The sequence below is a fragment of the Mauremys mutica genome, chromosome 4 (assembly GCF_020497125.1).
Source record: "Mauremys mutica isolate MM-2020 ecotype Southern chromosome 4, ASM2049712v1, whole genome shotgun sequence".
Lineage (NCBI taxonomy): Eukaryota > Metazoa > Chordata > Testudines > Geoemydidae > Mauremys > Mauremys mutica.
The window spans coordinates 138,709,959-138,733,972 of NC_059075.1; the positions used below are offsets into that span (position 1 = coordinate 138,709,959).

General features: G+C 47.9%; 1 protein-coding gene across 1 annotated transcript in view; it reads right to left on the bottom strand.

The window, feature by feature from the left end:
* Window positions 1-3,594: 3,594 nt before the first annotated feature.
* Window positions 3,595-24,014, bottom strand: part of SLC26A9 (solute carrier family 26 member 9) — a 30,084-nt gene continuing 9,664 nt past the window's right edge. Inside the window, exons 8-20 of the mRNA XM_045016384.1 lie at window positions 23,503-23,650; window positions 20,315-20,428; window positions 19,023-19,100; window positions 17,669-17,764; window positions 14,589-14,695; window positions 13,859-13,928; window positions 12,867-12,959; window positions 11,530-11,649; window positions 9,799-10,116; window positions 9,351-9,405; window positions 7,945-8,090; window positions 5,182-5,259; window positions 3,595-3,642 (exon numbers count right to left, since the gene is read on the bottom strand). Of these exons, the coding sequence (XP_044872319.1) occupies window positions 3,595-3,642; window positions 5,182-5,259; window positions 7,945-8,090; window positions 9,351-9,405; window positions 9,799-10,116; window positions 11,530-11,649; window positions 12,867-12,959; window positions 13,859-13,928; window positions 14,589-14,695; window positions 17,669-17,764; window positions 19,023-19,100; window positions 20,315-20,428; window positions 23,503-23,650 (1,471 nt within the window). The remainder of the gene's footprint in view (window positions 3,643-5,181; window positions 5,260-7,944; window positions 8,091-9,350; window positions 9,406-9,798; window positions 10,117-11,529; window positions 11,650-12,866; window positions 12,960-13,858; window positions 13,929-14,588; window positions 14,696-17,668; window positions 17,765-19,022; window positions 19,101-20,314; window positions 20,429-23,502; window positions 23,651-24,014) is intronic.

Sequence of the window (24,014 nt, forward strand, 5' to 3'; positions counted from 1 at the left end):
TTCCAAATCAGTAGATAAAGCATATGATCAGTCACATATTGTTTATTATCAAAAAAAGAAGAACCAAACCAATATTAAATTAAATAAATTACACAAACATTTTGAGCTGGTTATGCATCATGCAGGTATCAAATAAGGCTTCAAAGTAATTACATATTAATATCACTAGACTTTCAGAAACATAAAAGGTCATTGGAAGTTTAGAATTTTCCACCCCAGTGGACTCTCTTTCTGAGTTTCTCTAGTTCCCTGGTCAAGATACCCTGGAAATGAAGCTTTCTGAGCTGGCCACATAGAACCTTTGAAAGAGAAATGCAAGTCATGCTAACTTGTCATTCTGTTTTGTTCAGATTGGTGAATGTAGCCTTCGAAACTAATGTTCGGGGACCCATAGGCTTGTCAGGGTTCTACATCTAAAACATTTGTGCTACTCAGTAGCAAAATGGTGACAGGAGTTATGCTTTCAAAAATACCTGTCAGCTGCTGAGGGCTGCATTTGTCACCAGAATTGACACTGGACTACAGAAACCAAGTATCCCTCTACCTGAGACTTCAAGGTGGCAGAGTATGTAATTATTGCCACTACTTTCATGGCATCATTCTTGACAGCCCATCTGGGAACTGCAAAGGAAACAATACATCCTTTGCACAGGGATCTGTCGCTCTGAGGTTTCCTGTATTTGAACTGATTCTTTGGCTGTCAGACCTATGGGACTGTGAACTGAATCTTTAGCAGACACTCTCTGATTCCTGAATTGCAATTAGGAATATCACTAATTCAAAGTTAGGTCACCACAGAACTTTTATTATAATTAAAAAGTCCCTTGTTCCGTTGCACCAAGCTGTTTGTTTATTCAAAACAGCAAGAAGGAGGAATGTTCAGGCAGCAGAGAAGTAGACCAAGAGTAATTAATTATGGTGCATTAGCCTCAAGGATAATTTGAAAGAATTAATATTCTGATCTTAGCTTGTAGGACATGACAGTCCCAGCAAAATTATGATTGTCTCACTAAGGTCAGAATGAAAAGTAACCTTTTTTTAGTGTGTTCTTCTTCTCCCATCTAAAGAAAACTGTACTTCTATTTGTTTAATAATTTTCTCCTGCACCATGTAATCAGAGACTGAGGTAGAGCAGTGGTGACTTAATTAATGAGGTGCCACACAAAACCCAGGCAGCTCTGATGTTATAACATGGAATGTTTGCATAGCCTGGATGAGTCATGCAGTTCTATTTTCATTGCAAGTGGGGCATCATTTATCTGGGAGCCACAGTACAGCTGCATTTTCTTTCCCTGATAATGTTATCTCAAAGACCCTTTTATCAGGGTGGTTTAAGAGTGTTTTATGAATTAAACAGATTTAAAACCGTATAGTAAAAACACAAAAGTGTGAACATCTTAGGTTATTAGAACAGAAATAACTTTTTTAAAGCAAATTTTCTTTGCATTTATTAAGGCTATTATTTATTTTTGCATTTCCCAAAAACAGACTAGTCAGTTTCACATTTGCTTCTAAGCAGTTTCATTTTCTGGCCCTTATGCTTTATCCCAAGGCTGGAAACACCACAGGGGAAGGTTTAAAATCCAGACAAAAAACTGTTTTCATCAGAACTTTAAAAATATCATAGACAAAATTCTGCTAATCTTAATTTGTGCAGAATTGTTTTTCACAAAACCTGAATTTGGGGCCTAAATGTATTAATAAGTGTCCCTTTAATCTTCAACATACAGTATTTTTCAGCGTTTACATATATTTTAAATGCATTTCCTCTAATCATAGGCTTCAGAGAATCAATATGGGGATGAAAGGAAGGAACTATAACAGAAAACTAAAATAGCAATAGTTATTAACATCACTCACGCTTTTATATATAAAAGTATTAGGATTTAAAAAAAAACATTAAAAAGATCTCATCTGTCTATGGGTTATCGAGTCAGGCTTGTTTGCCCGAGAGGTAGATTGTCCTGGTGGCATCAGTTTGTGGTGATTTTTATTCAAATTCATATAACACATGAGGGACCAGACACCATAGCAAACCCAGTAGATGAGCTTTCTCTTGTCACTTAGGTGATTACCTAAAATCTCTTCACCTGGAAGCTCCAAGTTTGGAGAGGTTAGTGCTGGATATCACAAGAGCTCCTGACTCCTGGCATACCCAAAATATGCTCAAACTTTAATTATACTGCTCCTGAGTTATAGCATCATCAAAAACCATTGGATGTTGCACTGAGCTAAAGGGTCTCTCTCCCCCTGTCCCTGAATTTGCTAGAGATGGGCAAACTGGTTAGGAAAACCCACTCACCCTGAAACACTTACCTATTTCCAGGGCTGCCCAGAGGGGGTGGCAAGTGGGGCAATTTGCCCCAGGCCCCCACGAGAATATAGTATTCTATAGTATTGCAACTTTTTTTTATGGAAGGGGCCCCCAAAATTGCTTTGCCCCAGGCCCCCTGAATCCTCTGGACGGCCCTGCCTATTTCTAGAGTTGAATCTAAACTGAACTTTTTAGTAATGTTCAGATACTGAGAATAGGAAGAGGAAGCATCAAAACACCACAGGAATGGCTGCTCACGTGATATTCCCAGACTAAAGGCCTGACCCAAATCCTGTTAAAGTACAAGGCAAGATTCTCCTTGACTTCAATGGGCTTTGAATCAGGCCCTAATTCTGCCGGTGTTTTGAATAAGCTTTATTTTAACTACCCAAACGATTGGGAAGGCCAGTGTGTGCATATAACTCCCACTAGAGCTGGTAGGAGCTCTTGGTCATGTTTGCTAAGGGTGCCTGATATCCAAAAATAGTCTGAGCATGTAATACAGAATGCAGCATTACTCCCACGCAGTGGTACCAAGGATTTTAGGGTAACAAAAACAGAGTACTGGCTCAGTAAATGGTACCTGGTAATAGACAGGACAGCGCAGGAGGACCTGTAGGATAATAGAGAATACAGAGGTGGTTTTGAGCGGCAACCCCAAGAAATTCACAGGCTTAAATTCAGTGTGCAGATTCCCCAAAAGTCAGTGCACATTTTAAAATATTATCACCAAGCAAACCTGCGTGACTGCATCTTGAGAGGGTTATTTTTGTGGTTGTGAATCAAAGCCAGGAAAGGCTTGTAAATTTCCTTATATTTCACCTCATTGGAAAAAGGAAGGAGAATAAAGGTGATGTCTAGGTTATGCAATCCATATGACTGGGTATGTGAGTGGGTTCTGGAGGAGGAGAGACATAGGGTTGACAACGATGCTGAATATTAATAATCCTTCTGCCTGGAGCCACTTGCCATTAAATGAAGTTGCTGCTCTTCTACATCTAGATGAACGTTATTTCCGAGTTCCTGCTTCTGTTGTGTTCTGCTACTTGCTCCAAGAGTCCGTTGCTCTGAATTCCACACACAGAGGGAAGGAGGAGAGAGGATATCAGGAGGAGAGGTGTGATGGCCCCTCGCCTCGCAAACTCACTGCTACCCCGGGTTGGAAGCACAGAAAGGCTGCTCTGTGCACCACTCAGACAGGGGAAGCGTCTTCATAAAGGAATATGTGAGAATAGTCAGTTCCGGAGGCTTTGCCGGCACTTTAACATTCCCCCAGGGACTCACAGCGCTGTCTGGGCCTCCGATCGGAACATGGTTCCAAACATCTCCTAAAGGGACAAGAAGATGGGTTTGGTTAGAACGGTACCAGCGATTTACACATGTTGGTGTCCTGCCACACAGCCACTACACTTGATCTCCACGTCTCTACCCAGCCTTACACCTTCTTCATTTCCTTTTGAGGGGTAAAGCTCAGGAAGGTTATTGGCATTGTGGCTGCCTGGTTTTTAGGGTTTCCTTTGCATTGTTCCATAATAGGCTGAAAGGGTCAATTTTCCAATGACTGTCTTTCTTGGGCTAGACCCTCAGCGGATGCAAACAGTTTAGCCCCCATAAAAGTCAATGGAGCTACACTGATCTATACCAGCTCAGGGCTGCCCGGGGGGGATGGGGGGGGGCAAGTGTGGCAATTTGCCCCGGGCCCCGCAGGGGCCCCCACGAGAGTTTTTCGGGGCCCCTGGAGCGGGGTCCTTCACTCGCTCCGGGAGCCTCAGAAAACTCTCGCAGGGCCCCCGGAGCTTCTTCCGCTCCTGGTCTTTGCTGGTGGGGGGTCCTTCTGCTCCGGGGCGGAAGGACCCCCCGCCACCAACTTACCACCGAAGCGGGACCCGCCGCCGAAGTGCAGCCGGGTCTTAGGCGGTAATTCAGCAGCGGGGGGTCCTTCCCCTCCAAGACCCGCAGCCGGAGTGCCCCAAAGACCCACTGCGGGGGCCCCCGCCGCCGAATTACTGCCAAAGACCCAGTGCACTTCGGCGGCGGGTCCCGCTTGGGCAGTAATTCAGCGGCGGGGGGCCCCCCGCCGCGGGTCTTTGGGGCACTTCAGCAGTGGGTCCTGGAGCGGAAGGACCCCCTGCCTTCGAATTACCGTCGAAGACCCCAGGCCCCCAGAATCCTCTGGGCGGCCCTGTACCAGCTGAGTGCTTGGACTGAGATCTAGTGATAGGCCTCATGCTCCACACTCTCCAAACTTTGGAGGCCTTCAGGACATGAACTTTGCAGCACAGGCCCATCTCTAATATGAACCCAGGAGTTCCTCTACTGGAATCGACCAACAGCCCATCTAACCCAGTATCCTGTGACACCCAGTGCCTGATGTTTCAGAGGAAAACATAAACCATCCACCACAGTGTGTAATACCATACCACGGAGGGTGAGGGTTTCTTCCGGTCCTCACCCCACCCCAAAAGCTTCTGCATTTAAGCATGAGGACTGATAGCCCACCAGCCTCCAGGCACATGACAGATAAAAGGCAGCAGACACAGCAGCAAAAGATGAATGAGTCTCTCATGAGAGGAAGGACGGTCTTATAGTCAAGAGATGCGGGCTCAGTTCCTGCTGCTGCCACAGACTAACCTCCCTGTGTGACCTTGGGCCACTAACTTCCTTACTCTGTGCCTCAGCTTCCCAGCTGCATACTGCATAACACCTCTCCCTCACCCTTGGTCTGTCTCATCTATAATGGTTCTAAGCTCTACGGGGCAGGGGCTTATTATGTGTATGTACAGCTCCCAGCATAATGCGGCATCAGTCTTAGTTGGGGCAGCTGGGTGCTACCACAATACAAAGTAATTCCTGGTCCTATTACTCACCTCCTCCAAGTTCTTGAATTCTGCACTGCTTTCATCCACAGATTCGTCATAGATAGAGAGCTCTGTCTGACTTGGTCTCTGCATGGGAAGAAGTCAAAATCAATGATTAGCAGGCACAGGACTGAAAGGGATAAAACTGTAGCTAACCCGAGAACAGCCCATGAAGTTGCCCTATATAGTTTGGAAGCACAAATTATTCTTCGACATGGGCGTGGACCAAAACATCAGACCCCAAAACCAGTAAAGTGGATACAGAAAATGGATTGGGCAAGTGCATTGGTCCTGATTTGCATTTACACTAGGGCTGAACTATACCACTCCAGCATTACATTTACATTACATTACATTTTGTGGTCCCTTTTGGCTGTGAAAGTGGTATAAAAAGGCATTAATGCAAATGAGAATCAGACCTATTGCCTTCTGGATCTTCTTTTTAAAAAAAACAACACCACCACCACATTTGTTCCAGTGTGAAACTACCTCTTTAAAGTACAATAACTGGAATCTGGGGAGTTAACAGTGACCCTGTAAGACACCCCCCACCCGCCCCAACATTTAGATTCAACAAACAAAACTAAAAAAGAGTCAGTTGTTTCCTTGTCCTAAAACTCAGTGGTAGCCAGGCGGTTTCACCTTCAGCAAATCTCTTAAAAAGCAAATAATTGCTGTGCGGCAGTGATAAGGTCTTTCCTAGGATCAGCCCAAGGTTGGGGCTGCAGAAGTTTTATCAGGTGTAGCAATGCAAATAAGTGGGCTGGGAGCAGCCCATGGCTGTGAGCAGCTAGTTACAGCATAGGCAAGGGAGAGGTCAGACCACAGTTCGCTTGTTCAGGGAATAGTGAACTGCAAGACTGGTGTTCAGAAGCGGTCGCTTAAAGCTGTGTGCACCACACTGTCTGTGTTGGTTCACTGTGGTGTCTGATTGCCTCTCCTTCAGCAGGAGAAGAACAAAACAAAATGATTGCACAGCTCAGTGTCTGTCTGTGAGTGCTGCTGATGCCCTCATCAGCACCGCAGATGCTATACTTAAAATTCCAGCTGCCCCATGGTTCCCTGGGACATCGCCCCAAGCTGCTCGCCCCAAGCCCTAGTGGAAGGCTGGCGTTGCCCCTTGCCCCCCCCCGCGCACATTCCTTCACACCCCACTTTTTTGACAAAAGTGGGCCTTTGTCCTGTTTGCTCTTGCCAACTGATCAAGTCAGCAAGAGCAAACAGGACAAATTCCTCCTTTTGGGGAAAAAAAAAACGAACGACTGGGACAGGGCTTAAAAAAGGAACTGTCCCAGCCAAAACTGGACGTATAGTCACCCTATAAGACTCTTCAGCCCAACCCCCTCCAGCCCCCCCATAAGACTCTCCAGTCTCACCATCCTATTGGTTGCTTTCCCTGCTACTCCCCTTGGGGTGTAAGGTGCACATATTGTGCGTACCCACTGAATGCCTCATTAGTGCACGGGCCACGATTCAGTCACATACGTTGTTTTAGGAAGGTTTTGCCCTTGTGCTGGGAGCTAAAAAAGCACACCATTTTTGTGCTTTTCAGGAGACAGCATAAGCTAGTGGATAGTGCCCTCGACTGGGATTCAGGAGGCCTGAGTTCTCTTCTGCCACTGTTGCCATGCCCATATCGCTTCATCTCTCTGTGCCTTTGTTTCCCCTCCAACCCTGTGTCTGCCTGTCTATTTAGGTTGCTAGCTCTTTGGGGCAGGGACTGTCTCTCAGTATGTGTGTATACAGCACCCAGGTCTCTAACAGCTACTGCAGTGTAAATAATATGGGGGTGATCAGTAAGGGAGTAGGTGGTGATTGACAGTGAGGGGAACAAGAGTTCCCAGAGTAATCATAATAATTCTTCTTCTTTCCAGGCTGCCATGGAGTCCTATAGTCCGTCTGCTGCTCTTTAGAAATGCTGCCCCACCCACTCCCCCCCCAACCCTCCGGTGGCGGTAGAAATACACTGGGAGAAGGGGCCCAAAGGGAAGCAGGGTTTCCAAAGGGGAACGTCTCTCGGTAGCGTATTTCCCCTGGCTGAGCTGCTGTTTGCGCACACGCATAGTAGCAAGTCTGGATGTTTTAACACGTTATCATGAGATAAACTCGGCAGCCTGGCCATTGTTTCCATTCGAGTTACTATGCAATAACCGGCCGGTATCTTACTAAATAACCTATGTCACCCCTGTATTTACAGCACGTGCCACATTGCTGCACGTCACTTTCCTTGCCCCTCCCATTGGTCGTCTCGGACGTGTTCTGCCTCTAGTTTCTATGGGCTGATCGCTGCCCTTGTTTGCATCTATGCCTCCCCATTGGTAATCAAATTATCCCCGTTACACCTGTGCAATGCTTCTGACTTCAACAGTGACCCCTATCTGCGTGTCTGGTCTATACCCTTGGCCCTCTACCACTTGAGCTAATGCAGGGTTCTCAAACTGGGGGTCGGGACCCCTCAGGGGGACGCGAGGTTATTACATGGGGGGGGGGGGTCACGAGCTGTCAGCATCCACCCCAAACCCCATACCCCATTTTGCCTCTAGCATTCATAAGGGTGTTCAATATATTTAAGAGTGTTTTTCATTTATAAACGGGGGGTCGCACTCAGAGGCTCGCAGTGTGAAAGGGGTCACCAGTACAAAAGTTTGAGAACCGCTGAGCTAATGGAATAACAGTAGTAGGCTCTTATCCTCTCATGTTAGTGCAGGTGTGTAGCTGAGGGCAGAATGCAGCCCTGCGGTTCTGCCCCCTGGTGGAAAGCCCAAGGCGTACCTCTTCTAAACCAGGAGGACGGAAGACTCCTTTGGCATTTGCCAGCGCAAACAGAACAGCATCGTGGATGGTCAAGAAGATGTGACTTGGGTCCAGGCCCCCTTCTTCGAAGACTCCGCCTGTGCTAATGTCATGGTACACCTGGGCTGCAGAAGGGGAAAAGACGCTATGAGCAGAGAGAAAGAGACTGAAGGAGGAGCTGTTTGAAAGTAAACGGGGCTGATGGAGAGTTCCTGAACCGGTAGCAATCCCGGTGGGCAGACGCTTACCAGATCAGAAAGGAAATGGTTGGGACTTCTCCCCAGAGCAGAGCAGAGTGCCTGCACAAAGCCTGTGCATTACTGGCGTCTCTTTTAAAGCCGGAGGGCCCACTGCTGTTGATGCACTTGCAGGTGTGTAAATGAGGGCAGAATTTTGTCCTACGTTCTGTGCTATGGTTGGTTTCTGAGGTTGTGACTGAAATGAGATGGTTTGTTGGGCTGAGCAGGAGGAAGGTGATTACACTGGCATCTCAGGGAGGGTTTTCAGTGGTTCATGGGGGGCAGCAGTGGAGAAGGCAGTTTTCCATGATTTTGGGATGGGGAGGATTCTGGCAGAATTTTTGTCCTGGGGTGAGCAGGTCAGTAGCGCAGGCAGGGTGGTTGGAAAAGAGAAAGGAAGGGTGAGGAGAGACAGATTTACTGCATATATATGTATTCTTATAGGTTCAAACTATGGAGGTACTACAGCTATAGCCAATCCCAGATAAGATGTTTACATTTATACACACCAAGCGCAGACTTTTTCCAGTCTACATTCCCCCTCCTTTCTCCGTCCCATCTGTTCTGATTTGCTCTGACATGTCAATTACACATTATTATGGAGAACAATGAAGCCAGGAAAGTCCAAGTATAATCCTGTCCTATTGTGGGCCAATAAGCTTGCATGTTTATAACCATTAGCCACAGCTGTTAAGCTCCAAAGAGAACACAACGGGGCCTGAAATAAATGTTTTCAAGCGGCAAACATATCCAAAAGCCTCAAGCCCAAAGAAAACCATCCCCCTTTTCATTTTGCCTTTGTGTAATAAAATAGCTCTGTAAACCCTTTCTTCTTGCTACAAGCTTGCTTTATTCTCAATGGCCCTGAGCTATGAAATCCCGCTTCCTAAAATAATCAGCATGGAGTGGCATGTGGCGGAAACCTCATCACTTAGGAGATTTCATAGTAGCAGTGGGGAATATACTGTAGGGACCAATCCTGCGTTAGTCACAGGAGAGGACTAGATAAATGAAAACTTCTTTGGTTCTCTACGGTTTCCTCCCACCCTTTCCATTGATTCAATATAAGAAATATATCACCACTACGCCTGTGTCTGAGAAATGGGGGAAAGAGCACAAAGAAATGTGCTATGCTTGGATGCTTACCATGCACGTTTGCCAGGAAGACTTTAATCCCAATCTTTTGATAGCTGGAACACAGCTGGACGGGAAGATGGAGAGAGAGGATAATAAGAAACAATAATAATATTTAGAGATGCTTTGGACTTATACAAGGCCTTTAATCCAAGGATCTGAACCCACTTTGCAGATGCTAATTCATACACCCTCACAAGCTGCAAGTGAGGAAGATAAGAGGAAATTACTAACCTGCAACTGGAGGTTCTTCAGGATGTGTGGTCCCTATCTGTATTCCACTGTATTCCTTCTCACTGGCTCCAGGCACATGGTGCACCCACGTAAACCCACAGTGGAATACAATAGGGACCATCACTTGAAGAAGTATCTTTATCCCCATTCCCTTCCATGCAAATAGAGTTGCAAAGAAGTGACTTGTCCAAGGATTCACATGCTGAATTAGTGGCAGAGAACTAACCTTCCCCAGAGCTTTTGTGCCCATCAGATCCACGAAGCACACTCCACTCATGTCCAGGATAATGGTGTGGAAGCTGACATAGGGCGGTGCTGTGATCATCGGGTCGACGTTTGCAGCTGGGATAACACTGCAAGTGCTGCCCCGATGGCTCGAGATGCTGCCCTGTTCACTTGAGGTATGGACCTGCCCGGCATTGTTTGCAGGGGGGTGGAATGTGATGTAGGAGATGCTGGTGCCGTTGGCAGTCGTTTGATTATTGTTGGTGTCCGTCGGAGAGGTGCTTTCAAAATCTTTCTGGAGCTCTTGCACTGACAAGGTCTGCAGTCAAACAAAGGCAACCAGGTCAGGATGCGATTAGCAGTGCTCTTGACCTACCTCATGAGGCCAGCATCCAGCCCAAATTTTGTGTTTGAGCTACAGCATATATTTTAGAAAGACATCCATCAGGCCAGTGTCATTGCTGGCATTACTCTATACGGTTCAGTGGAGTTACAGCAGGCACAAGCTGATTTTTGTCTGTGCCCAAAGGATCAGCCAGTTTGTCAAACATCGTCAACGTCTCAAACTGCAAGCTGCATTCTGGCCACAAAGCCCCACCCCCACTCGGCCCATTCGTTACCCTTGGCTGGGCATTCAAGGTACCCAGCGGGGAACAGGACATTTGACAGCCTCCCCGACCATGAAAAGAGAAGCCAAGGGGTGAGATATAGAAAGCCCTCAGGATCCAGTCAGGAGGAGAACAATGTGGAGGCACAGCCAGGGCTGATACAGCCTCTGCTTCCTGGATCCTCTAAGTTGTCTTCCCAGGTACCAATTACCTCAGCCAGCTGTGTTCCAACACGGGAGGCCACTTCGACAACTTGCCAAAAAATTCCTAAGGGCTTTATCTACTTTGCATATAAATATTCACATACATTTTAATAATCAAGACTGGATACACTGTGCCCATATTTGCCCCCTTCCATCACAGATGTCATTTTGGATTCACTAGCCACAACATGAAGAGGAGACCAGATCACTAACGGGTGATCTTTCCCTGCAGTTACAAGTTATGGGCTTCTGGGCTAGTCATTCCCGATCTAGACTCTCTGGGCAAATTGAGCTGAATCCTGCTCCTACTGAACTCAACGGGACTTTTGCCCCCGAGTTTGGTTTGGCCCTTTGTGTAGGTCACTGTCAGGGCCGGCTCCAGAGCCCAGTGGGGCAAGCACCTGCCTGGGGCGGCCCTTTCCCGGGGGGGTGGCAGGCTGGGCCGGCGGACCTGCCGCAGTCATGCCTGCGGGAGGTCCACCGGAGCCGCGGGAGCAGCGGACCTGCCGCAGGCATGACTGCGGAGGGGACGCTCGGCCGGCGGCTCCAGTGGACCTCCCGCAGGCATGAATGCGGACGGTTTGCTGGTCTCGCGGCTTGGCTGGACCTCCCGCAGGCATGCCTGCGGCAGCTCAACTGGAGCCGCCGGACCAGCGAACCGCCTGCAGCTGCGGGAGGTCCAGCCGAGCCGCGCGACCAGCGGACCCTCCGCAGTCATGCCCGCGGGAGGTCCGCTGCTCCCGCGGCTCGGGGGCGCCTCCCGGGCATGACTGCTTGGGGCGGCCAAATTTGTAGAGCCGCCCCTGGTCACTGTAGCATGCGCTGTAGGTAAGAGAGGGAATGGGGAAGCGCCACGGGGAGGTTGGACACATGGATGTACATGGGGCTATACAGCAATCAAAGAAACCCAGAGTGAGTTACCTTCTTGTTCCCAAAGAACAATTTTTGCAGCTTTGTTGTTTTTTGTGATGCCGCCTTCTTCTCCTGATGTTTCACGTATTTTTTCCTGGCTAAGTACACTTTGCTGGGGTCTACCCCAGTCTGCGGAGAAAAAGAGATAGTGAGTTGGGTTTGCTTATGTAGCTCATCTGTCAGTGATGTGAGCTCAAGAGCCTTGTACCCATATATGAGAAACAGAAAGGGAAACAGACCACTGCCCATGCTGGCACATGGTCTAACAACACTTCCCTTCTCAGGAGCACAAAATATAAAGGCAGCAGGACTAGAGGGGCTGGAATGGAACTAATTGTTCCCCCAGCTTACATACTCCCCATTTCAGGGTGAGTGTTTGCCTCAGCTGCTATGTTCACACTGCTATTTTTAGCGTGCTAGCTTGAGTCCTGCTAGTGTGAGTCTGTCCAGATGGGCTGGAAGACTTGCTCCCAGCTGCAGTGTAGACATACCCTGAACGGCTAAAGTCCCAAGCTCTTGTAGCAACATGCACAAAACTTGGATGGAGGAGCACAAGTTGCAAAAGGAGGGAAGAGTTTGGAGGAGGCACTGGGAAGTCAGTCTGTGTGCACATGGCTGGAATGCTAGCGGCCATTGCAGCACCTCTGGTAATAGTTGTTTTACTAAAGAGCCAGTTTAGTTTTGCAAGCATGGAATCATCTCATGTTATTACTCAGCATGTGGTACAGGAGATGCGATAGTAACAGTGGGATTACATTGCAGCTAGCACACTAGCTGTGTCTGAGTCAGGTGACAAAAAGTCACATGACAGCAGCCAGGAGGGTGCATCAGAGGAGAGTTGTAGAGAGACCCACTGACCAGGGAAGAAAAGGACTATGACCTGGAAGCGTAGAAGGGATTATTTATGAAACCCTGCTGATTGGGAAAGGAACTGCTGGTACCTGAGAAGGCAAATGAATTGCTTATGTTATGGAACCCGAAGGGCTTAATAAAGCAGGCCCATGCAGGGGAAACATTAATTAAACCTCCTGCGTGTTTGTGACATGATTGGATGGCTAAGCTGGAAAATGGAGGCTATGTTGCTATGCTGGGAGGTGGTCTGCTGTCGACCACACTCAGCAATGCTCCTTATCAGCAGAGGCCTCAGCTGAGCTCCCTTCCTAGCTAAGGTGACTGACATGAGAAATGGTCTCTGCCCTCAGAAACTGAACACACAGTCCCCCACGGTGTTCCCAGGCCGTGCTGGCTTTGGGCAGTCAGATCAGAGGCTGAGATCCACATACTTTTGAAACCAATTAGTGCTTTCCATCATCTCTGCAAACAGAAGCTGGCTAAAGTTTTCTTACCTTCGCTATAACCTTCTCCCTGAATATCTCTGAGTTGGCAAAGTACAGTGGGGAGCAGTAGGTCACAATTTTAATCCCATCAATTTCATGGACCTGCAACAGACATCAGAGATCAGACTATGCACAGCAACTCAAGCCTTTGCATGGGCTTGTTGGGTTTGGAGTTTTTGCAACAAGAGAAAATACAGGTGGGGTGAATAGATCTGGCAAAGAAATCTCAGGTAACCTTCAATAACTGCTTATCTGTGGGGAACACAACTAGAGCTGGACGAAAATTTTTGCCTGAGACTTCTTTTGGTGATAAATCCACATTCGGCAACACCAAAACATTTCACAAATTCATGTCTGTTTCGCCAAATTGTTTTGGCTGGGGGAAAAAAAAACAACAACCCCAAAACCTTAAAACAAAAAAAAAATCAGAAAAAAATAAAAAACATTTAATGTTGACATTTTTGAAACAAGATGTTTTAATTTTTTTTACTCCAAATGACTTTTTGTTTCAAAATTTCTTTAAGTTTTTATTAAAAATCAAAAACGTTTAAAAATGGACAAAATAAAAAAGGAAACCAAAAAAAAGGAAACGTTTTGCTAGACCCAAAGCAATTATTTCTGGGCATTGCCAATAAACTGAAAAATCAGTGATTTGCACAACTCTAGACACACCTGCCAGCTCCCTCAGCTTTACCATGGAGTAATAATGTAACCAATGAACCAGCCCTGCAGGTGGGGCAGACGGGTGGAAAATCTGGGGGCCTTCTGCTTAAAATGAGACCAACAGGTAGTAAATGATCACAAAGGCCTCCCCCAGAAGGAACAGATCTACTGTTATGGCTTCTGAAAAAAATAACAAGCAAATAACCCTGCTGAGCTGAATCAGGAGAGACAGTAACACAGCCTACACCCCTTTGAATCACTTATTGGTCAGGTCATGCAGGAATGAGAAACAGGGGGGCTTGCATTTTTTGTTGGGAGATTTTAGCTTCCACACTTACCTTATTATAGGTTTTGGGGTTCTTGTAAATGTCGGTGGAAGTTACCTGACCCAAGGCAGAGCCGTTACGACTAGGGGAAAAAAAAATACAACAGATAGATTAAATTTAAGACGAGGAAGAAAAATGCTGCTTCTCTTGCTGCCACGCATACAAGGATTATTGTTTATTTATATTATGGTAACACCTAGAGGCTCACACAGGACTGGGTGCCTCAGTGTGTTCGGTACTGGTGAGAGCAAGGTTAATTCACAAGACTGCTCTGTTCTTTGGCTGAAATTCACCCCTGTGCAGAGGCCTCCAGCTGGTCCTATGCACCAGTTAAGGCGTATGCTGAGGGGAGTAAGTAACACATAGGCTTTGTGCCAGACTTTGCAAAGGGTGGATTTCACCCTTTATGAGCAGTGGATTCCTTAGGGAAGGACACATGGAGCTGGTGTTTTTCTGGGCAGGGTAAATAGCAGCAGGTAAATACACACACTTTGGAGTGGGCACCTGAGTTACTGTGCACAGGAACAGAAACCAGGTAGTAATTAACAACTGACATTCCTGTTTGCACATTGAAATGGAAAGATTTGGAGCCTGCATTCTCCCAGGGCCTCCTGTCAGATCCTCCTTTGAAAATCTAGCTCGAAGGCCATTGATACAAAGACCCCCCCAGGTTGTTTTGTAACTGGAAAATGTTCTGCAGTTGCGTGGCCATATTGCAGCTTGGCACCGAGATGCTACTTACAACTGAGTGTGGAAAACCACTACCAGCACAGAAAATCCCACTCCGACAGCGAGTCCGAACGGCAGGCTCAAGAAGAAAGCTGACAGGAAACTCACCACCCAGACCAACTGTGGAAAGACGAGAATGGCAGGTCACTTCTCTCTGCCACAGGCAGTGGGCACTCTGACGAAACGTTTGCAAGGACAGATGGACCAGAACCAAAATACCTATGGCTTGGGCATTAAAAAACCTAAATCTAAATTTTGCAGCTTAGACCTTTTTCTAGTTGTAAATTGCTGTTTGGTGCACAAGTAAAGTTTTCATGTGCAGTGTCTGTTCTTGGGACACTGAGGCACAAATGCCATAAACTCAAGTTCCTCAGCTTTAGCAAGGTGTCAGTACATTTGTACAGTACTTCAGATACCCCTCAGTACCCAGACTAGCTCACTCACTACCTTGCTGACTAGTCAAGACAGGACTTTCGCTGCTTAGGCCCTTTTCTAATGTATTCATGCCTTTCTGAAAGCCCCTGCTGCTGCTGCTGCTGCTAAGTCTTTTAGTAGGGATGTACATATACTTGAAAACATTTTTTAACAGCTGGTATAAAAGACCTAGATATGTAACTGAAGCAGAAGCAATGCCCTTTGAGAAGCATTTTAGAATCCTCATCCCACCCACAACAGGAGTAATTGGCCTGATTCTGATTTCATCCACACCAGGGGGTAACGCCACTGAATTCAAATCCCAGATTTACTCTGGTATAAGAGAGAGGGTACGTCTTCACTACCGGCCGTATCGGTGGGTAGCAATCGATTTCTCGGGGATCGATATATCACGTCTCATCTAGACGCGATATATCGATCCCCAAACGCGCTCCTGTCGACTCCGGAACTCCACCAACGCGAACGGCGGTAGTGGAGTCGACATGGGGAGCCGCGGACATCGATCCCGCGCCGTGAGGACGGTAAGTAATTCGATCTAAGGTACTTCGACTTCAGCTACGCTATTCACGTAGCTGAAGTTGCATATCTTAGATCGATCCCCCCCCAGTGTAGACCAGCCCAGAGAAGCAGAACCAAAAGCTTTCATTTGATCAGTGACTTCCCTTCCTCAAAAGCCCTTTATAAACTATGTGATACCTGAAGAGTGATCCATGCAGCCAGCTCATGATAGCCATCTGATATCACATAGCAATGTCGTGACAACAGTTTAGGACAGGAAGTGGGGAAGGTCACTGTATCCAATTGAAATTCCAGGGAAAATTTAGGTCAGCAGAATGCAATTAACCTAACTGAAATTTGGCCAGGATACCGGGATCAACAGCCCTGTGTTACAAAAAAGGGTAGTGCAATCTTTCTTAACTACAGGTGACCAGAGCCCTGCTTTATTATCTGATCCAAAAGACAGCACAGCTTGGACCTATGTCAGTAAGATGGATCTGAACTCAAAAATTGGATCCAAGCCTCTTGAACTTTATGGAAGATCACAGATGGGATCCAAACTTTGGGTCTGTCTGGACTAAGGTGAAAACAGGTGTTTTTAAAATCGGGTTAGGTAATATGACTTGAGTTTGTCTTGACTAGGAAAAGTGGTCTGGTTTAGATGGAGTTCAGTGAACAAGTTGGCTAAGCCCAACCTAAACACAAATACTTTTAGTAGACAAGACAAATCTTTAGGCTCCAACAAAACCAGCTGGCAGCATTTTAAAAGAGTTAAACTGTGTCTAAACTAGCTACTGAAGTGGTGTTTCAAGTCAGGTGAGTTCACTTAGTTTAGAAATGTACCTTTTTGACTAGTCAAGACAGGTTGGGATGCTTAAAGGTTTTGTAGTTTTAACTATGCCACAGTGTGGCTGTAATTATACCAGTATAAAAAAGTGCGTATATAGGTATAGCTTATTTCAGTTCAGGCATTTAAATAAGCCATACAGGTATAAGGCACCTTTATGCCAATAGAACTGCATCCACACTAGGGCTTTTACTGGAATAACTATGAATATGTCTACACTACAAGTGCCACAGATGCAGCACCATAGTGTAGACAGTTACTACCATGATGGAAGGGGTTTTTCCCCTCACTGCAGTAAATCCACTCTGGAGGTGGTAGCTTGGTTGACGAAAGAATTCTACAGCTGCATCACAGACCTGAGCCATGCGGCTAGGTCGAACTAACTTTAGGCATAGACCAGGCCTTAGTATGCAAAACCAAATCACACTCCTAACTCATAGGCATTCTGGGACTGCTTTGAAATATAGATCAGTCCTTGGTAGCGCAGAGCCTTTGTTAATGTGTTGTGATGTGGTGCATTCACGGAATGGATTGAACTATTCACACCGCTTTAAAAGGCCCTGCCTGGAATCATCGCCCATCTCTCCAGCACCTGTTTGAACAGTATTTTAGGAAAGCTCAAGTCAGTCCTTTTGGATTCCTTGTTTCTCTGATAAAGCAGCTTCCTTGGGATTGGGCAGGCTATTCTGGCCCAGTTTGCACAGATACCACCCACCAGCATAAGTCCTGTTCAAACAAAATCTTTAAATGTCAGACGTTTCCAAATTCCTTTCTGTCTCCCCCATGCTCTCAGATTAGGTTTATATGTCAACCAGTGCCTGGGATCCTTATCTTTGATGATGGCCTCTCCTTCCCCTGGAGGGCTATTGGCTGAGTTTTTAAGTCATGACTCGGAGATATTGAGTAGGGCCGGTTTGGCTTGTTCTTGACAAACAGGCTCTTAAGGTTGATTGGCATTTAAATAGGGCAGGTAATAGTTCAGATCTCTGCATTACATGCATTAAGTGCGACAGGGCTCGACTAGACCAGACAAATTCTACATTGCACCTTACTTGTGATCATCAAGCTAAACGCCGACTAACACTGAGTCGGAGGCGTTATTGTGCTTATAGGGTGAAACTCACCCTTCTGCATGCGGCCAGCATGAGGCCTAGGCACTACTTAGGTCCTATCTAAGCCCTGCTTAGAGGGCTCAAGTGGTGGTGCCTATGTCTTGGGCTGCCCCACCACGCAGGGGTGAGTTTCACTCCTATTGAAAAACGTCATCAGATTCTGCTCCTTCTCCCCCAGGACTCTCGCGGTGAAGGACTCACACAGTCCAGCTTGCTTTTCTTCCACAGGTAGAAGGGATCAGCCAGCTGCTTGAGGGAGTTTTTCAGGTTCACTGCTATCAGGGCTCCCAGCACAGCCTGCCAAGGAGACGGTATCAAATTAGACTCCAAGACAGGAATCATGAAAGTGTTATTGCTTAAGGGGAAACTGCTTGTTGCAAATATCGCGTGCTCTCAGGTCTGGCTGCCAAGAGGGATTAGCAATGGGTGACGAAGCTAAGAAAGATCATGCTTGAATCTGGATCCAAAATAATTTGTTTTATCCCCACCAGTTCCTTTTCAACTGCCAGAGAATCAGTGTGGACATGCCCCCTTCACACTATGAAACTATGCTATGGGGTGGCTCGGTTTTTTATGCAGAGGCCAGGGGCCATCTTTTTCTTCTGTGTTTGTACAGCACCTAGCACAGGGGAATCTCAGTACATGATTAGGGCTGGTAGATGCTACTGTAGTACAGCTAATCATAAATAATTAACACTAGGTAAGCGTCATTATTAGAGACAGGCCTGAACCAAATACCTGGTTCTGAACACACCCAACACTGGAGCAGCTTGGCTTCAGTCTAAATAAATGGACCAAACCAATACCCTGAATCCAAACCCCCAGAAGTTTGGGGAACTTTGGGCCAGATTTCACAGCCCACACTTAGTTACTAAATAATCACATAATTACAATAGTAAATAATTTGTTCATAGAGCATCCTCCACCTGGATGTACATAACTAAAGTCAAAATGACGGGAAGAAAAAGGCAGCATGGTCTAATACTTCCCTGAACTCAATGCTTCATTTGTAATGAAAGAGGTGCCGGGACTCAAGCAATTAGGTGCCAGGACTCAAACAATTTGTTTACATTCATAACTGTTGCAGCAAGCCCAGAGGTGCCAGGGCTCTGACCTGCCAACCCCTGGCACAAATTAAGCCCTGTCCCAATCCCATCACTTTGCTCCCTCTGGATTTCAAGTTTTAATAAACCCAATTTCTAAACTCCAAGTTCACTCCAAGCCTTTCACTAGTTTTTGTGCTGAAACCAGCAATTAGCTCAGGTTCTCTTGACACTTGATCCAGATTCACTCAGTGGACCTGGTTTTGAGAAAACCCCAGATCAAGTGAGTTTCATGGGATGGGGAAGGAGGAGTGGGGAGGGGAGTGTTGTTTATGAGAGCTATGTGCAGCTTCATCTGATGGCTCTTTGATTTACAAACAGCAAGGAAGGCTGACCTGGTTTGGCTGGACATACACGACACAGGAAATGGAGCAGGTTAGCTATACCCCATGATGTCCCTACTTACATTCCCCCCCACCCTCCATGGCCCTCCTGGTTGCATGTGGTTTTACCTTTGGAAGGGGGTCGAGGTAGATTCCCAAAGCCAGCATGGTTATCATAACCACCAGTGCTACAAAGAAACTTGCCACCTGAGGAAACAAAAAGAATAATTACAGCGGTAACCTGGCATTTTTAAACCTTATGTCATTCCTTAAACTGGGGACCGATTAAATTGGGGCAACTATGGAGCTAATGGATTGAGTGTCAGGATGGGGCTGAGGATTCTGGGGTATCTTAGTCCTGCCACTGATTTGCAGTGAGGGCTGGGGCATGATACCTAATCTCTCTGCCCCTCAGTTCACTTGAGCTCTGTGCTTTTGCCCAAGACTTGTCCCCGTGACAGGCCCCCATTAAAAGTCACTGCTGTTGGTGCCAGATGAAACAAAAACAGCTAAATAGTGAAGAAGGGTCTGGCATCACATGACCAGTGCCCATCTGGAAATCATAAGGAGCAGAAAATTCTTCTCGGGGACCCAGTGGAATGACCAGCATGTTAGACACAGGAGTGCCTGCTGGCGTGGAGAAGAAGAGCTTTCACACTGAATGCATTTAGTATTGGTGAAATCTCCTGGATTAGCTGCAATGGAGAACAAAGTGCTTCCCTTATGCCTGAGCCTGGGAGGTGCTGAGCACCCACAATGCCCAGTGCAGTCCCAGGGAGCTGCCTACACTGAACAACCTTCAAGATCAACAGGTGCTTGCTCCACAGCATGGGCAGCAAAAGTGCCAGTACTAATGTCTGATGAGGAGGAACCCCCCTCTGTGGGAGAGAGGGCAGTTCGGTCTCGGTGGCCCATGTGTCCTTGACCTCTCTGCTGAGTCTGTCAGCACGACAGCCAGTCAGGAGCATGGTTTTGGTGATGTAGACCCTTGCTCACTGGAAAATGGGTTGAGATTCACCAAACCCATCCCATACAGAGGCCATTGGAGACATCCATCAGATGGTAACAACTTCCAGCCAGATAGAGACCCAGTCTGGATTCCAGCTGGCACTCTGGGGAGTAACAGCTCTATGACCATCATTAGTCATGTGATCCAGCTAGCCCCTCAGAAAAACAGCCTTCCGGTTCAAATTCTGCTCTCAGTGACAATGGTGTCAATCTGGAGTGACTTTGCTAAAGTCAGTGGAGTTACTCTGGATTAGCAACAGTGGAGTCTGAATCTCTGGCTCTGAATTTTAGCAGATAATGGCTCCACTGGACACATTTAGGTGCCCCTTCTGTGGCTGTCTATACGCTAATCGTGGAGGTGTCATCACAGTTGCTAGTGCGAAATTGGGCACCAGGAAGAAGAAAGTAATAACCTGAGATTTTCCTCCAGCCCCGTCCACAGCTAGGGTTACAGACAGAGCACAGCAGATCACATGGATTTTGAAAAAGGATCCAAAGAAGTTACTGCAGCCCAGGGCAAGCATTTCCTGTGGAGAGAAGAGGAAGGTGCTTGTCAGAGGAGGAAGGAAGCATCACTCTTGTGCCGGCTCCCTACTGTTTCCTCTAGCAGCAATTAAAGGGAGGTGAGAGAAGTAGGTCACGGGGATTCCCTTGCTCTGCTTGTGTGAGCAGCACTGTCCGCCCTGCACACAGCAGTCATTCCTGCCCCTTTTCCTCACCCAGAGGATTGTTCCTTCTCCTCCCAGAGGCATTGGTGGATTCCCTAAGTTATGCCCATGATGACACATCAACTCCAGCCAGTGCCTGGCAACAAGAGACCAGCTGGATTTCTCTATAAAAACTGTGTCTTTAGGAAGTTTTAACAAGTTGGCAAATCCTTGCCATGCAAACATCAGAAACAAAACAGTCATCACAGCCGTTAGCTTTTGTTTAAAGAGACATTATACAGGAATATAATCATCAGATCTTTCTGTTTCACAGGGTGTTACCATACTACAGAGTGAGCATCATTACAACACCTATAATATGTCATCTCTAGCGATTTTATTAATACTCCCAAAAACTGGACAGGTGCAAGAGGTTTTTTTGCAGGTGGATGTACTTTGTCTGAGTATTGAATAAAAGATAACCAAATATCTAAGTATCTATCTGTCCTCTGTCTATTTCCTAGGTACATAATTGGTGTGTTTCCCTAACCACAACCTCCCATTGTTTTTGAACCATTCCTCTATGGTTGGGCTATTTTTTCTTTTCCAAGGACGGCCTCAGCAGCCAAGCAGCTATTAGCAGATGAGAGATTAATTCTTCATTTCCTCTTGTTTGACCATTTCTGCTGGGAAGCCCCAAGAGGATTACCAAAGGTTCATTTGGTAACAGAGAGCCAAGGATTTGTGATATTTCGTTATAGCCTGCATCCAGGGCCGGCTCCAGACCCCAGCGCGCCAAGCGCGCGCTTGGGGCGGCATTTTGCCGGCAGGGTGGCAGCCGGCTCTGGCGGACCTTCCGCAGTCATGCCTGCGGGAGGTCCACCGGAGCTGCGGGACCAGTGGACCTCCCGCAGGCATGACTGCGGGAACAGTGCACCCTCCGCAGGCACGTCTGCCAGAGGTCTCCCGGAGCCACGGGACCGGTGACCGCCAGAGCGCGCCCCGCCGCGCCGCCCTGCTTGGGGCAGCGGGATTCCGAGAGTCGCCCCTGCCTGCATCCCAGTACTCTCTAATGACTGGACACGTGCACCATAGATACATAAAATCTCCTCTTTCACTGCAGTTTCTCCAACATTTATCCCTGTTCAATCTATATGTATTTTTTAGCCTGATGGGTTTGAGGTACCATTGAAACAGTATCTTAAAGAAATTTTATTTTATTGTGCTACAGACTGTGGTTGCTAGTCCTCCTTTCCAGATCAAACCCCATTCCTCTGGTGTCATTTTGTCTGTCTAGGTCCTTTCCCCAGCTGTTTCTCCACTTCTGGATGATTCAGTCCTGCACTGAGGCTGATAGCTGGACCCAGTTCCCAAATATCCTGCCTTAATTTGTGTCTGCGACCAGCTGCAGAGGCATTTTAAAAAGGAGGGACAATGAGGAATAACAAATGTTTGGAATCCCAAATGCCCTAAAAATCTTTACAAGGGTGCCTTCTGCATGAGTCAGACAGGCATAGTCTTCCCCTCCTTCGCACTCTGCCTGAAACACATGGCCGGAACAGAGAGCCATGTGCTGATCAGGGGTGTGCCTTCTGTAGCACGTGCAACCGTTTCCTTGCACGGGTCTCGAGCAGAGCAGGGAGCACTGATATTAGAGTGTCTGGGAAAGGAGGCCTCCCGATGTGGTCAGTTGGGCGGAAGAAGAGAGAGAGGTGGGACTGTCGTGGGGGGAAAGCAAAGCAGGGGGGATCACACCCTAAACTCCCCCCAGTCCTGTACAATCTCCCCCTAGCCCACAGACAATCTACATACAACAACAAACCAGTGCACTTAGCCCCAGAGTCATGAGCAACCCTACCACTATGCAAGTTTGAGCGTAAGAGAGAAAGACACAAATTTTAAAGAAACGGAGTGTGTTTAAAAGCTCCCAACTTATTAAATAGGCTTCCACTTTCACATCCGTTATACCCAGCTGTATCTTGACCAAAGGTGGGCAAACTATGGCCCTTGAGCTCCAGGCCGGGGAGGCTAGCCCCTGGCCCCTCCCCCGCTCTGGCCCACCACCCCAGCCGGGTAATGCAGCAGTGTGGCTGGCTCCGGCAGGGCTGCGAGCTCCTGCTGCTCTGAGCAGTATGGTAAGGGGGCGGGGAGCAGGGGGGTTGGATAAGGGGCAGAGAGTCCCGGGGGGCAGTCAGGGGACAGGGAGCAGGGGGCAGTTGGATGGGACAGAGGTTCGGGGCAGGGGCGGCTCTAGACATTTCGCTGCCCCAAGCAGGGTGGCACGCTGCGGGAGGCGCTCTGCCAGTCGCCGGTCCCGCGGCTCCAGTGGACCTCCCGCAGGCGTGCCTGCGGAGGGTCCACTGGTCCCACGGCTCCATCGAAGCCGCGCGGGACCAGCAGACCCTCCACAGACACACCTGTGGGAGGTCCACCGGAGCCACGGGACCAGCGAACCCTCCACAGGCACGCCTGCGGGAGGTCCACCGGAGCCGCCTGCCGCCCGCCCGGCGACTGGCAGAGCACCCCCCGCGGCATGCCGCCCCAAGCACGTGCTTGGCGTGCTGGGGCCTGGAGCCGCCCCTGGTTCCGGGGGGGGGAGTCAGGAGACGGGGAACGGGAGGGGTTGATAGGTGTGGGAGTCCCGGGGGGGCCTGTCAGGGGGCAGGGGTGTGTATAGGGGACAGGGAACAGGGGGATTGGATAGGGGGTGGGGCCTGGGGGGTGGTCAGGGGACAAAGAGCAGAGGGGGGGTTGGATGGGTCAGGGGTTCTGAGGGGGGCAGTCAGGGAGTGGGAAGTGGGAGGGGGCGGATAGGGGGTGGGGGCCAAGCTGTTTGGGGGGGCACAGCCTTCCCTACCCCGCCCTCCATACAGTTTCGCAACCCCAATGTGGCCCTTGGGCCAAAAAGTTTGCCCACCCCTGATCTTGCCTATATCTCTTTAAATAAATGTTACCTGGTTGGGGTCTACGTCATAGCCATGTTTGGTTCCCAGGGTGCGTCCCATGGCCAGGTTGATCACGTAGCCCACAATGGCAAGTGAGAAAGCTGTGCCAATCATATCTTTCCACTTGCTCACCAGTGGGAGTGTGGGGACTGGGAAGCTGCAGCCAAAGAATAGAGGAGAAAGCTGTCAAGACATAGGTGTTTAGAGATGGAGCCAGTGGACCACGATTTGACTTTATATATACAGGATTCACTTCACCCACTACCAAAATGCAGTCACCTCTGGGAGGAACACAGCAGCTGTTTAACGATGCACAGCTGCACTGCACAACTGTTCAGGAAGATGAGTGTAGAATGACATATCCAAATGAAACTGTGGGGGAAATTTAGGTCAGTGGACTCCAGCTGGGATTTGGTCAGGATGCTGGGGCTTTTGCAAAAAGTGCGAGAGGATTTTAAATGACCCCAAGTGACCACATCTTTTGCTCTCTCTTTAATCTGAAAGACTGCACCTCCAAGCAA